This window comes from Oryza sativa, chromosome 12 (assembly GCF_034140825.1).
Source record: "Oryza sativa Japonica Group chromosome 12, ASM3414082v1".
Classification (NCBI taxonomy): domain Eukaryota; kingdom Viridiplantae; phylum Streptophyta; class Magnoliopsida; order Poales; family Poaceae; genus Oryza; species Oryza sativa.
In genome coordinates this window covers 14,166,740-14,182,885 of record NC_089046.1, presented here as the reverse complement: position 1 = coordinate 14,182,885, position 16,146 = coordinate 14,166,740, and the positions used below count along the sequence as shown (strand labels likewise).

The following is a 16,146-nucleotide window of genomic DNA, read 5'->3' as shown; positions in this document are numbered from 1 at the left end:
TGTTAGTGGATGATAATATGGCATGTTTGCATGTTAAGCTAATTAATATAACATGCGTGTATGATGTTTAAATGCAATAATTGTTACTAGATGATGATGTGATATCTTTGTATGGTAATTTTTAAGATTTAGTGGGCTCTAACTTTATAGTAAGAGAGGATTAGGAGGAGAGGGTGCTTGCTTAATAGGCATACTGCGTTTGAATCATATTGGTTCGAATCCTTTCTCTCTAGCCCATAAAATAAGGTAGCTCATTAACGTTATGATTAATAAAAATATTAGCTTAACAAATAAATAATATATTAATATAATTTTTTAAAACAACTTTTCTATAGAAATATTTTAAAATGAAATAAAAGTTTAACAATTCAGAAGATGTGCGCATGTAAAATGAGAAAGTAGAAGTTAAAATAGTGTGGTGCTGAACTCAGACTAAGGCTATAAACCACTCTATTTACTATGGGCTTAGCAATTAACCGGGTTCTCATGCAAGCAACTCCTTGTGTTAATAATTAGTGCGGGCAAGTTTGAGGTGAAAGAGAGTAGTCTTTCTCTGAAAGTTTGGTGAAGAAATTATGTCAGCCAAAAAGCCCTGCGATCTCACGAACATGCATATGTTATTATGCTTGGCTCTGCAATGAATCGTTTATTTTCTGGTGCAGCTATTATGGTCAAGCAGGGAGCTAGTTGTTGGGTACATGTGTTTAAGAGAACATTTATTTATATTTACTCGTGTATGCGAAAAATACGTCCCCAAAGTTGGTGGCAGATCGTAACTATATTGTTAGTTGTGATATGTTCCTATCCATGCATGTGATAATGAGTGTGTTAGTTGAGATAAGATAGGACAAGATTTGTTTCTTTCTTCTATCATTTTCTGTTATCGCATGTAACTCCTCCTTGAGATTGTGCGTGTTGTTGCCGATCTCTGGGTTCTCTGTAATCGCCACGGTAGGGGCTCTTTCTACCATATATATCAACACGGATACGACGCACGGCAAGGGTGCGATCGTTTCAGCCCAAAACATCACATGGTATCAGAGCCCTGATCCAATCTACCCTTGATCAGCAATGGCGTCATCTTCTTCCTCTCCCACCACTAGCGTTAACCCTTTCCAAGGCCATACCGTGAGTGAGAAATTAGGAAAGAATAACTACGCCCTATGGAAGGTCCAGATCTGCGCAGCCGTGCGTGGAGCGCGCCTGCAGGGTCACCTGACCGGCGCATCTGAGAAACCTGAAGCGGAGGTCACCGTCACAGCCGATGGCAAGTCGACGAAGAAAGCCAATCCAGCTTTTGAGGATTGGGAAGCCTTGGACCAGCAGGTGCTTGGCTACCTCCTCTCATCCCTCTCACGGGATGTGCTCATGCAAGTCGCTGCGTGTGAGACGGCGGCTGAGGTATGGGCGACGATCGAGCGGATGTACTCGATGCACACCAGGGCAAGGACGATGAACACTCGCTTTGCCCTCACCAACACCAAGAAGGGAAACATGACGCTTCCTGAGTTTTTCGGCAAGATGAAAGCTCTTGGCGATGAGATGGCTGCCAGCACCGGCCGCCCAGTTGATGAAGAAGAGATGATCCAACACATCATCGCTGGCCTCGGCGAAGGCTACAGCAAGGTGATTTCTGTCGTGTGCGCACGGCCCGAACCGATGACTGTGAGTGATCTATACTCACAAGTCGTCAACTTCGAGGGTCGCATGGCTCTCTACCGGGGAACTCAAGAAGGAGTTGTCAATCTTGCAAACCGAAGCAGCGGCGGCAACAATGGAGGAGGCCGCGGTGGCTACACCAATCGCGGCAGCGGCGGCGCACCACGTGGGCGCGGTCGCGGCAATGGTGGCGGCCGTGGTCGCGGGCGTGCTCCAGGAGGACCAGATCGCAAGCCAACGTGCCAGGTCTGCTTCAAGCGAGGTCACACCGCCACCGACTGTTGGTACAGGTATGATGAGGACTATGTCCCAGATGATAAACATGTTGCAGCCGCCACAGCTAGCTCATCCTACGGTGTTGATACCAACTGGTACATTGATACGGGTGCCACTGATCACATCACCGGGGAGCTAGAGAAACTCACCACCAAGGACAAGTACAATGGAAATGAACAGATCCACACAGCCAGCGGAGCAGGTATGGATATAAGCCATATTGGTAATACTGTTGTTCTTAACCCTAGTAATCGAAATATACATCTGAAAAATGTGTTATATGTTCCACAAGCTCAAAAGAGTCTCATATCTGTGCATCGCTTAGTTGATGATAACTCTGCTTTTCTTGAACTTCACCGTGATTGTTTCTTTCTCAAGGATCTGGTCACTAGGAAAACTCTTCTTAAAGGGAGATCGAACAGCAGGCTTTATCCACTTCCCAAGCCGTCCTTGAAGCAAGCCTGCAGCATGACCAAACTCTCCTTCCATCGGTGGCACAGTCGCTTAGGTCATCCCGCTCCATCAGTTGTTAAGCAAGTAGTCAATAAAAATAATCTACCTTGTTTAGATTCATCCGATGAGTCAGTTTGTAATGCTTGTCAACAAGCAAAGAGTCATCAATTGCCATTTCCTGTGTCGTCTAGTGTTTCTCACTATTCCCTAGAACTTGTGTTTTCTTGGGGACCTGCCCCAGAGTCTGTAGGAAGAAAAAAATATTATGTCAGTTTTATTGATGATTTTAGCAAATTCACTTGGATCTACTTATTACAACACAAGTCTCAGGTTTTTGAGAAGTTTCAGGAGTTTCAGGTTATGATAGAACGCCTGTTTGACAGGAAAATTTTAGCTATGCAAACTGATTGGGGAGGGGAGTACCGAGCTCTTAATTCTTTTTTCTCTAAAATTGGGATTGTTCACCATGTGTCATGTCCTCACACTCATCAACAGAATGGGTCTGCTGAGAGGAAACATAGACACATAGTTGAAGTAGGGCTGTCCTTGTTATCTCATGCTCATATGCCACTAAAATTTTGGGATGAGGCTTTTCAAGCAGCCACTTACTTGATTAATCGTGTTCCTAGCAGAGTCATCCAGAACACCACTCCTTTAGAAAAATTCTTTCATCAAAAACCAGATTATTCTTCTCTTCGTGTGTTTGGTTGTGCATGCTGGCCCAACCTTCGTCCATATAATAAGCACAAATTGCAATTTCGGTCTAAGCGGTGTGCATTCCTTGGCTTTAGCAATATGCACAAAGGTTTTAAATGTCTAGACATCTCTTCAGGAAGGGTATATATTTCCCGGGATGTTGTTTTTGATGAAAACATCTTTCCCTTCTCCGAGCTCCATGCTAATGCAGGCGCTCGCCTTCGCTCCGAGCTTCTCCTATTATCACCTGAACTTACTAGTGGGGATGAACAAGTATTCCAATTTTTGGCTAATAATCCTGCTGCATCTAATGCCACTTATCAGTCTTCCCAAGAAAATGCAGCAGATCAGGCGGCCACAGAAAATCCTACCGGCGCTCACTCTGAGGAAGATGCGCTGCAGCCTGCCATCACCAATCCCACGGCGACAGACTCTGCTGCAGTCCCCAGCGCCGTACCGGCGGACCACGGGAGCGCGCCCTCCACTCCGCTCTCCAGCCAATCCAGGAGCTGGCTCATGATCACGTTGTCCTGTCTGGGTCGCCGTCACGTCAGGAGCCCGGGGAGCAGCATCAAGACACGTCTGCGACGACATTGTCTCCTGACACTGACATCGACAGTGATGACGATGCAGGTAGTACAGGCGTGTCAGATGGTGCAGGCGGTGATCAAGAGATGGAAGTCCAGGCGTCACCAGAACATGTTCGCCCTCGCACTCGTCTCCAAAGCGGTATACGAAAAGAGAAGGTATATACTAGTTAGATATGGTTGCTTCACCAGTTCTGGTGAACCTAGTGATCACATAGAAGCACTAAAGAATAAAAACTGGAAACTTGCCATGGACTCTGAATATGATGCACTGGTTAGAAACAATGCTTGGCACTTAGTTCCACCTCAGAGAGGGAAAAATATCATTGGTTGTAAGTGGGTCTACAAAATTAAAAGAAAGGCTGATGGATCTTTAGATCGATATAAAGCTCGCCTAGTAGCCAAAGGTTTTAAATAAAGATATGGCATAGATTATGAAGATACCTTCAGTCCAGTTGTTAAGGCTGCCACAATTAGGTTAATTCTGTCAATAGCTGTTTCTAGAGGTTGGAGTCTCAGACAGTTAGATGTTCAGAATGCATTCCTTCATAGGTATCTAGAAGAAGAGGTGTACATGCAACAACCCCCAGGTTTTGACGATGTTACTAAACCTAACTATATTTGCAAACTTGACAAGTCCTTGTATGGACTGAAACAGGCTCCTAGAGCTTGGTTTGCTAGACTAAGTAAAAAGTTGATGGAACTTGGATTTAGTGGTTCTAAAGCAGACACTTCTTCATTCTTTTTACATAAAGGAGACATTACTATCTTTGTTCTGGTGTATGTTGATGACATAATAGTAGCTAGTTCGTCAGAGAGGGGAACCATGGCTCTTCTCCAAGATTTAAAGGAAGAGTTTGCACTAAAGGATCTGGGAGAGTTGCACTACTTCCTTGGTATTGAGGTGAGTAAAGTCCATAATGGTATTGTTTTGACACAAGATAAATATGCCACCGATTTATTAAAGAAGGTTGGAATGATGAACTGTAAACCAGTCACAACTCCTATGTCAGTAAGTGAAAAACTATCTGTACATGAGGGGTCTCTTTTGGGTCCTAATGATGCAACTCAATTTAGGAGCATAGTTGGAGCATTACAATACTTGACACTTACTAGACCTGATATAGCATTTTCTGTCAATAAAGTCTGTCAGTTTCTTCATACCCCTACCACAGTGCATTGGGCAGCTGTAAAAAGGATTCTTAGATATTTGAAGTCATGTACTAAGATGGGGCTAAATATACACAAATCAGGGTCCACTCTAGTTAGTGGATTCTCTGATGCAGACTGGGCTGGTAGCATAGATGACAGAAGATCAACTGGTGGATTTGCTATCTTTATTGGTTCTAATCTAGTATCATGGAATGCTAGAAAATAGGCCACAATATCAAGGTCCAGCACAGAGTCAGAATACAAAGCAATAGCCAATGCAACAGCTGAAATTATGTGGGTACAGACTATGCTTTCAGAGTTGGGAATTAAGAGTCCTCAAGCAGCAAAAATTTGGTGTGACAATCTTGGGGCAAAGTATTTATCAGCAAATCCTGTTTTTCATGCCAGAACAAAGCACATAGAGGTTGACTATCATTTTGTCAGAGAAAGGGTAAGTCAGAAACTACTGAACATTGATTTTGTTTCTTCGGGTGATCAAGTTGCTGATGGATTTACTAAACCACTGTCAACAAATCTCTTGGAGAAATTTAAAGCCAATCTTAACCTATCAAGGTTATGATTGGGAGAGGGTGTTAGTTGTGATATGTTCCTATCCATGCATGTGATAACGAGTGTGTTAGTTGAGATAAGATAGGATAAGATTTGTTTCTTTCTTCTATCATTTTCTGTTATCGCATGTAACTCCTCCCTGAGATTGTGCGTGTTGTTGCCGATCTCTGGGTTCTCTGTAATCGCCACGGTAGGGGCTCTTTCTACCATTTATATCTCTAAGTCTGAGTGAAATTTTTTCCATAAAGAGACAAATCATTCAAAAGGACTGACTAACTACAACAATCTTACCATTGCGCTTTCTCCTAATTGTGTAAAACTGTTGGCTAAAACTGTGCAACTGTAAAGAATACTCAACTCTCATTGTGCATTATTATAATTTATTATTATTATTATTATTATTATTATTATTATTATTATTATTATTATTATTATTATTATTATTATTATTATTATTATTATTATAGAGATGAGTATTTTTTACCCTCTCTACATCCATCCGGATGTACGCAGTCTTTTTAAATTGAGAACTTATTAGCCTCTCAAACAACCCAATGTAAAATTCACTCCTACGGAGATTTAAACTCAGAACCTTGGAGTTCTACACAGGTCCCTAAAAGTATTCGCTCCTATGGACTAGGCTATATGCCCTTTCGCGTATGCTTATTATTTAAGTCACACACGTATTTAACAATCAGCTAGAGCTGAAACGTATGAGAAGGGCGTGGCGATTGAGAGTTCCTCAGACACGCAAACACTCACATTCATGTTTTATTATCTTCTCTCTTAAGATTTTCAACAGCACATATGCTTACTATACTAGAAGTAATAACCCAAACATAGTGTAGGATGGGTGGTGAATAGTAGAATTAAATTTGAAAATATACCTTTTTTTCAATATTTACATTTATATACCTGGGCGATAAAGTTTGGCACAAATATACCTTCTCAGCACGCTGGAAACGTGGGAGCGATATGGTAACGCAGGTTGGTGGCGCGGGAACGCAGTCGCGCGCGCGGGATCGGCTCGGTCACGCGGACTGGGCGTGCGGAACCGAGTCGGTTCCGCGGCGCGGCTATGCGGCCTGGTGTGGAAGCGTGGGACCGAAATGGTCCCGCAGCCCTAATCAGTGGCACCGAGGCGGTCCCGTGGCATGGGCCGGCCAGGCCGGTCGCGCAAAACGGAGGCGCGGGACCGAGACGGTCCCGCAGCCCCAACCTGCGGCACCGAGCCGATATGCTTGGGTATACTTCTGAACAATCCAGTTATTCTGCGATGCTTCGGTTGCACATATATGCCAATTTGTGTCCAGGGCTATTAATCATTGTAAAGAGTTGCACAATTGACACTTCACATTGGGATGGCAGATGGCTCGTGCCTCTCTAATAAACCTGAATAATAGTCCTGTACTGACTGTTGTGGTGATTAATTTAGAACCATCTTATCTCAGCAGCAGTTAAGCACTACCACGTATGTATAGGCACCTCTTTTAACAGCTCTAGATTATTAACACACTTTTTTCAGGAGAGATTCTCACGTTGTGCACGGGTCCCGCTGTCCCAATGCGCGGGAGCTTGCGCGACCGCGCGCATGCACCGGTGGGGTCCCGCCCAACTCACACGAATCCGTGCTTATTTGCTTTAACTGTGCGTAAAATTTAGGTGTGATTGGACATAAAGTATAGGAGTGGTTGATTAGTTTTAACTGTTCGCAAAAGTTTAGGAGTGATTGGATTTGCTTTTATCGGGAAGGAGAGCGCTCCCGCGTTTCCAATCTGCGGCAGCCCGTCCCGCACAACTGTTCTGCGGGACCGAGCCGGTGTCGCGAAGTGCGCCGATGCCGCATGCCCAATATGCGGGACCGCGTCGGTCCCTCACATCCAACCTGCGTGACCGATACGACCACTGGTTCCACGCCTCCGATCTGCGGTTACACGTCGCTCCCGCATCGCCGCACCGCGGGTTAGGTATATTTTCGCAATTCCGCTCCATGCATATATATAAACACAATTATGAAAAATAAAGGTATATTTTTAAATTTAATTCGTGAATAGTAGAGGATGGGTGGTGACTAGTATGTTTACTCACATTTGGACCAACTAGTACATAGGCTTGCTAGACAACAGGAGTTCGATGATTGTGCCTCTAACTGGAAAACAAAGGTAGGATGAAATATCATGTCAATGGCATACCATGGGTATGAGGTGATGAGTTCATCAACTCTTACAACATGAATGCAACCCAAAAGTAGGATTAAATGAAAGAAACATAAACATGGAAAATACCATAGCACTAGATTTCTTCATTCAAAGTTATTATAAAACAGAGTCAACCTGGAATTTTTTTTTAAAGAAACACAACAGGGGAGATCCCCGTTGCTAAAAAACATTTATTAAAAAAAAGAAAAAAGAGAAAAATTACAACAAACTAATCCGGTTTAAGATTGCATCCTTATCTCTCACTTATTCTAATCAAGCTGGAATTGAGCGCTAGCAACTTAATGATGGCATTAATCTAGACAGCCTACAATTCTGTACCTGGTTTTTGTCCACCCCCAAACTTTTCACTACGTCTAAAACACACCTCCAACTCTAAAACCGGACACCTAAACCCCTCAACTTTCAATACCATGCAAATGACGCCCCCAAAACTGGTTTCTACCTGGTTTTTGTCCACTAGGATGCCACATTGGATGCCAACTGTACAAAATAGTGAGGCCCACATGTCAGCACGTCGTCCTCATCCTCTTCGGCTCTTTCTCCCCCTTTTCATCTTCCCAGGACCGCCATGGGTAGGTGTACCTCCGGCGAGGGCGAGCTTCCCACTGTACCCGTCTTCTCCGAGCTCAGCGAATGTCAGGTCAAGGTCTCCGCACCGCCGCCATTGCCTGTCCCGAGCTCCATTTTGGGCGGAGGCGGTGTCATCACGGCAGGCAGGGATAGCGAGTGGCTGCCGCGGAGGAGCAGATGGTCGATCCGTCGATGTCCAAGCCGTCGGCGCCGCTGCGGCCGATGATGGTACACCCACCACCTCCCCGAGCGCCTCCTCCTCCATGCGCCGCAAGCTCAACCTCTGGCTTCCCGCCGTTTCCCTGAGCGCCGCTTCTTCCCCATGCCGCCGCCTTCGCCCGAGCACGTCGGGGCGTGCCGCCTCCTGCGCTGGAGGCATTAGGGAAGATCAGGCTCGCCGGCGTTTGCAGGTGGGGGACGACGGGGAAGGGGAGATGGAGCTCGTCGGCACTCGGGGTTGGGGTGCGACGGGGGATGCGAGCTCGATCTCGCCGGCGCTTGCGGGTGGGGGACGACGGGGAAGGGGAGACGGAGCTCGCGGGCGCTCGGGGTTGGGGGGCAATGGGGGAATGCGAACTCAATCTCGCCGGCGCTTGCGGGTGGGGACGACGGGGGAGGGGAGACCGAGCTCGCCGGCGCTCGTGCGGCATGAGAGAGAAATCAACCTCGCCGGTGCTCTGCAATGTGGGGAGGGAGAGAAGGGGAGGGGATGAAGTGGCGTCTGTCATGTGGGCCCAATTTCTTTTTTTTTTGGCCGAGTAGACCACCACATCAGCATCACTTAGCAAAAACCACCTTGTTTTCTACCAAGGGGTGTAAATTAAACGGTATTGAGATACGGAGGGTGTTGAATATCCGGTTTTGAAGTTTGAGGGCTAGTTTTAAACCAACCAAAGAGTTTAGGGGTGTCAAATGGACTTATCCCTAAGATAAAAAACAGAGCGAAAGGTGGAGTAATAACGAGCGAGAAGGGCTGGGGAGAAAATTTCATATACACACACACCATGGTAGAGTATTTTTCCTATACATTCTATTGGCTCTGAGTGAGAGCCAAGAACATGATAGCACATTATATATGCTTTGGAGAAAAGCAGTGTTACCTCGAAACATATATGATGTTAACTGCTGCCGTTTTTACTCTGCTTGATCAGTAACGTGCAAATTCAAATTTCAGAGCAGAATGGAACCAGCTGCTCACTCAAGCTTAGGCACGGAAGACTTGAAGACCTTCTTCCTTACAAATGGAGAGAGGGCTAGTTAACTCTAGTATTGGTTATAAATTTGAAAAAGGGTGAATTTTTGCTTGACGGACGTTGTGACTAAACTTTATTTTTTTTTTCATACTGTCTATGACTACCAGATTCTCATGAATCAGTTCAGTCTGTTATAAGGCATGCGCTGTAACTTATGTGAAATTTTAGAAGATTAGTATTACTAGCCGCCACCCCGTGCGTTGCACGGGCTATTGTTAGTGATATTACAAATAATATATTTTAATTATGTATTAAGTTTGTAGTTAGACTAAGTTTATAGACAAATATAGTAATATTTACAACACCAAATTAGTTTTATTAAAACTATAATTGAATATATTTTTATAATATATTTGTGTTCGGTTGAGAATTTTACTATTTTTTTCTACAAACTTGATTAAACTTGGAGCAGTTTCACTTTAATCAAAGTCAAAAACAACTTATAATCCATTTGAATCCAAGTGCTTTACATTTTTTAAAAATAGTCTATGCCAATTACAAATCACTTTATTATTTTCAAATTTTCAGAATTACAATAAACTACTAACTCTTCAACGTCTATTAGTTTCAACATGATATTTATTAATTCTGAAATTTTGGAAACATCTACAAATATCAAAATTGGAACTTGAATCATATTGGTAAATACTGTTTCATTTGCTCAAAAAGGTTTAGCTCGAATGCATATTGTGTTGGAAATAAGGAATTATGAATAGGCAGATTCTACGCGGGTATTTCAATATGTTGAAATTATTTAAAAATTTTATCATATTGGAAATTGTATATATAAACAAATATTGGATAATTTTCTGCAGTTAGATACATAAAAATGAGTTTTTCAACTTTGTGTTCCAAAGTAGTAACTTTAGTGTTCACAGTAAATTAAATCAACTTTATTAATATTTCCTACATTGAAAATTATTGATTACAAATATGTACTAAGTTTCTATTTTTCATACAAATTTAATCCTAATACGTTCATGATAAATACATATAACTGAAATACTGGCCGTGCAGTTTTTCTGTTTTCATTGCTTAAATTATTAAATGATTCCATTTAGAACATTTCCAAATAACTGTGATCAAAGATTAGAAAAAAAAGTGTGACCGCTTCTATCGGTCGAAGAAATTTTGTTATGTCAAAAAGACATGGTGGTGCTTAATGGGAGATGTAAATATATACTTAGAACAGAGACGTGTGAGGTGAACCTGCATTAATGCGTGAATGCATTGTTTAAGATCACAATCAAGGTGTGTTTTGTTGTCTAGTATTATTTTGGAAAGAATCTCAGTATTTGAAAATCTAATAAAGATCTGTTCTAGTTTCGCTATTTCTCCTAGAGTATCAATCATCCGAATTTTAGTTTTTAAGGAGTTGAGTTTTTTGCTACCGTGGCACAATATTTTGCTAGGTATTGTTTGTCAGAAAAATTGGCATGATGATAAAACTGTAACGGCATGTAAAAATAACAATAAATTGCAGACTACATACAGTAGTCATATGGATATATATATATATATACACAAATAAGACATAGGGAAAATTATCTGTCACAAAATATAATAAATTTTAGGGTATGACACAAATATGAAGGAAGTAGGTAGAATTATATTGGGGGAAGGTTATAATTGATTGAGAAAAAAATATTAGTAGAGAAGTTGTCGTATTTTTTTAAAAGTAAAGTTGTTATTTACTTTTGGTTGAATTTTGAATGCTAGAAGTTGTATTTTGCGATGGAGAGAGTAGTTTCAACCGTGTATACAGAAAATATATTAATATATATGTTCTTTGTTTCAAAACTAAGATTAAATACCTTTTTTTTATAGTTGAGTCTGGGATTTTTCTAATTAATTGACATGATTACCTTAACCATGCACTTATGATATAATTCAAAACCAAAAAAATCAGCAACATAATTTATTATTTCAATCAAACTAAAAAAGAAATATGTCTTGAATAGAACATGCAAATTCGACGAAATACCTGTGCATGTAATCTACGGATGTGTATGTCGACCACGAATAAATCTTCTTCAGTGCAACGGATTCAACTATCAGACATATGGCCAAATATATCAGCAGCCTATCAGCCTGTGTAATCTTCTTTAGTGCAATGGAAGCGATATCAACAGCCTATGTGTAGCAAGCAAGTTTGATCCCAAAGAAAGCTAGCTCTTCTGTCGTCTGTAGAGGCTCTGCCATACGTGTACGCATGATTATTCTGCTTACACAAACCATTAGTGATTAATATGATTGGGTATTATTGGTAAGCACGAAGATTAGATGGGGGCATAAAAAAACTAAACTTGATTGGAAAACAAATTTACGCACGTGTTCTCAAATACCAAATATCTGGTCAGGATCTAAAAGATGAAATTAGATGAAGATCGGGACGAAGGCAACCTGGAGCGTCTCCCATCGTCGATGTCACGGTTTCTTTGCAGAGTTCGATCCAAATAATCCTCCTCTCATTTTGTATATAGAACCGGTTATCTCGCGCATTAGTAGCAGATTATTTAGATGCATCTCTTATTTCCTCTGAAGAACTGCGCACCCTAATGGTTATTTAGATGGGCTTAAAACGTGGCCCACGTTATGTTTTAAATCAATGGTTAATATTGCACCATCTATTTAATCAACGGTTAGATCTTTCTAATTAACGTGAGAGCTCATAAAAGTGCCCGATTAGTATAGGTATCTTAACTAATTAAAAGATTAGTATTTTTCCTTTCGTCACCTCTTTTCACCCGCGCGTTTTTTCATTCGTCACTTTTTTTCCGTCCCCTTTTCCGTTTTTCCCACTGCACCGCGTTTTCCGTTTTCCCCACCGCATCCGATTTCTTATCTGATCTAATCTGGCGCTATTCTTCCCACCGCATCAAAAAAACCATATTCTTCCCACCGCATAAAAAAACCACACCGATTCCTACTCGAGTTTAGCAGATTATCACCCGTCCCTTACGCACATACAGATCAAACCACCACCCCATGAACTGGAGATCAAATCCATTCATCTGAATCACCACAAATTCACTAAATCACAAATCCAACAAAAATGAAGCAAAATCATCCAAAAAAATAAAAAGTAAAAACCAAATCACCGGCACCACTGCTCGTCGGAGCCGAGGACACCAATGCCCCGCTGCCGTGTGCCGCTGACCGCCGGGGAAAGGGCACCGCTGGCCGGAGGAGGGCGGTGCAAGGGCTCCGCAGTTGAGGCGCCGACCGCCAAGGTAGGGCGCCGCCTGTTGGGGGAAGGGTGCCGCCAGCCGGCGGCAGGGCGTCGCGGCTGAGGCGCCGACCAGAGAGAGGACGCCTTGGCTGAGGGGGGGGGGGGGGGAAGCGGCGTCGGACGCGGCCGTGGGTGGATCCGTCGGCAGTGGCGGTGGCCGAGAACGGATTAGCTAGCCCGTGCTGGTAAATACACTAAAATATATTTGAGTGTTTTTGACTTCACCGTTGAGAGCAAAGTAGCGATGCAAGTGAGCCCATTTTTCCTCTACAAGTCTGCCCAATGACCGAGGGATCTCAGAGAGACATGTTATAATTCGGGGCAGCTGGTTTTTGGTGTTCCTACTCGATCTAGAGAGGCTACAAGCATGTTAAAAATCGGGATATGAGTGAATCATTTATTAATGTCGATATTGTGGTTGAGCAGGGACCACGGAGTAGTTGGTTACTATAAGAGAGCATTTCTATATATTTTCTTATATACAAATTAAGTTGGTGTGCGCCATAACTATCTCCAGTCCATGATGTGAAACTTATACATTCCCCTTTAAGACAAATCATTCATGGACGGTAGGCTATGATATAAGCGTGCTACTGTAGAAACCTTCATCGGTGCCGATTGAACCACACAAAAATGCCAGATTTCTCATATCGGCACTTGGAAAGTGGCACTGATGTAGAGAGCAAATAGGTGCTGGTTCCGGTGCCGGTTTAGAACCGACACCTTTGAGGTTCCACGAATAAAAAAAAAAGATCGGCTCGATGCATCGCCTCAAAGCAGCTCCCCTTCACCCTAACTAATCCAATAACATCTAAGAACACCCCAACCAATCCAAGAACATCCAAGATCATTCAAGAACACTAAGAAAACTAAGAACACGAAGAATGTGCGACGTTGGGGAGGACATCACCGCCGCCGTCGCCTCCCCTCCCACAGGATCTAGCGGAGGGGAGAGCGCCACCTGCCATCGCTACCTCTCCTCCCGCTACCGCTTCTCTCCCGCCACCGCAGGCCGCCACCGACGCCTCCCCTCCTGACGGATGTGGCGGAGGGGAGGGCGCCGCCCACTGCCGCCACCTCCCCTCCCACCGCCGCAGGCTGCTGCAGGCTCCTCCACTCTCATCGGATCTGGCGAGGGGGGGGGGTGCTCGCAGATTCCCTCCCACCGCCGCAATGTCGTTGCCGTCGCCTCCCCTCCCGCCGGATCTAGAAGATTTCAATTTTTTTTTAAAAAAAGGCACCTACAGTTGCTTAAATGTGCTATTTTTTTGTGTTTTCAGCCCGAGGAGGTGGGAAAAGGTTTATAAGTATCAGTTTCGGCACTTCCGGCACCTATAGCGCCGACTTCTATGTGCTTTTTTTCAAGTAGTGGTGAGAGGTGATGACGATTTGATAATCCTTGATTCCATTAAAACATTATCGATTGAGACCTGGTGGGATCTTAATTTCGTCCTATAACCACATCACTCCAGCATATAGCAACTGCTTTGGAGCATAGTATGGTTCGAGGTACAAATCAGCATGGTATCTCATATTCTGCTTTGGAGCCAACGCCACAGTGCAATCTCTAATGGCGAGGTGACTAGTATATCTGTCGTCCTGATGTACTTTGCGTTGTGCAAAGTTAGAGCACAGGGGAGCAAACAACTGTCGTGTTTTCTCACTTCTTAACCTCTAGCTAGTTTCTTAGGGTGTCATAATTTCCTGTGTACATCTAATGCCAATATTTGTAGGAGAGCAATGCGATTAATTTCTTTTCTTGACAAATATATATATATATATATATACACACATATATATATATATATATATATATACACAGTTGTGTACAACAAGCAAAGGTGACAATGGCACAATGCAGCCAGCCTTTGAACCCTCATCGTTCATGTCCGTGCAACGAAGTATTGCACTCAAGCTTGCCCTAGCTCTGTCTCTTTCCTACCGGCGATGTCTCAGGCTGGCACTGTCGGCCTCCTTGAACCACCGGTGCCGGAGTGCTTGCGCCACCGTCATCCTCTTCTCCGGGTTGCACGTCAGAAGTCCACTCAACACCTCGAACCCAGCCTCCGACAATGGTGGCCGGCGGAGCATCCTGGCGTCGGCCGGAGATGGGAAGAAGCCACGAAGAAAGCTGTCCGGCCCGCATCCTCCCAGCAGCCGCTGCCCCTTGTAGCCTCGCCACCGCTTGATGTCGTTCACGCCGAGGACGTCGACGATCTCGCCGAGCTGCTCCCTGTCCGAGCTCCCGCGGAACAGCGGCTTCCTGGCGAGGAGCTCCGCCATGATGCAGCCGAGCGACCACGCGTCGACGCGCTCGTCGTAGTCCGTCGACCCGAGGAGGATCTCCGGCGCGCAGTACCACCGCGTGCCGATCGGGTTGGAGTAGGGCGGCGGCGAGGCGGTGCTCTGCGACAGGCCGAGGTCGCAGATCTTGAGGTTGCCGCGCGCGTCGACGAGGACGTTGTCCGGCTTGAGGTCCCGGTGCATGAGGCCGGCGTCGTGCATGCGCTTGGCGCCGGAGAGCAGCTGCCGCATGGCGACGCGGACCTCGAGCTCCGACCGCCGCGTCGAGCGCCTCTGGACGTGACGAAGCGTTGGCCCCACGAACTCCATGACGAGGACGGCCTCGCCGTCGTCGCATCGGCCGTGCGCGCGCAGCTGCACGATGTAGGGGTGGCCCCTGCACGCCTCCATGGCGGCGACCTCGCGGTCGAAGTCGGAGCGGTCGACGAGCTCCCCGCAGTCATCTCGGTACGAGCGGATGCACTTCATGGCGACGATCTCGCCGGAGCGGTGGTCGCGTGCGCGGTAGACGATGCCGCAGCCTCCTGAGGCGAGCTCGTCGAGCTTGACGAAGCGGCTGATCACGACGGAGGAGCTGGTCGTCGCCATCGCCATGGCCACCGATCGAGATAGGTAGCTAGCTAGGGTTTTCTTTTCCGTCCTCTTCTTTCGTGGCAGTCGAGGACCGAGTCGATATGACGCAAATGCAAACGGGTTTAGGAGGAGAGCGGTAGCAAATATATATATAGTTGGCTGGCTACGTACGCAGTACGCACGCGCGTGGCAACGTGAGTCGGAGTCCGATGCGGTCTTTGGCGCGAACGCAGTCACGCGCACGCATGCATGCGTATTAAATCGGAGTCGGTCTTTTGCTTTCCTATAAGCGTTTCCTTTTTTATTCTAGACGCGTTGATGTTAGCTAATATACGTGTCGTCGTCCACTGTTCCAATAGTACGATGGTTCATGGTGGCATTGCTTAAAGAAAATCATTTTAGGCAACTCCTACATAGTACTCCCTCTGTTCCAAATTATAAGACCTATATTTTTACACGATCTTTAATAACATATTTTAACTATTAATTTATTACATGTTATGTTCCAACAAATATAAAATTAGAATCACGTAAAATCAGTGGCGGATCCAGAAAATCGATTTATTGGTGTCATAACGTGTCTATCGGTGTCATAGTATGTT

At 44.7% G+C, this 16,146-nt stretch overlaps 1 protein-coding gene across 1 annotated transcript; it reads right to left on the bottom strand.

Moving 5' to 3' along the window:
* Positions 1-14,605: 14,605 nt before the first annotated feature.
* Positions 14,606-15,565, bottom strand: LOC107275459 (putative cyclin-dependent kinase F-2). The gene has a single exon (XM_015763731.3). The coding sequence runs from the start codon at positions 15,563-15,565 to the stop codon at positions 14,606-14,608; it is 960 nt and encodes a 319-aa protein (XP_015619217.1).
* Between the last annotated feature and the right edge of the window lie 581 nt (positions 15,566-16,146).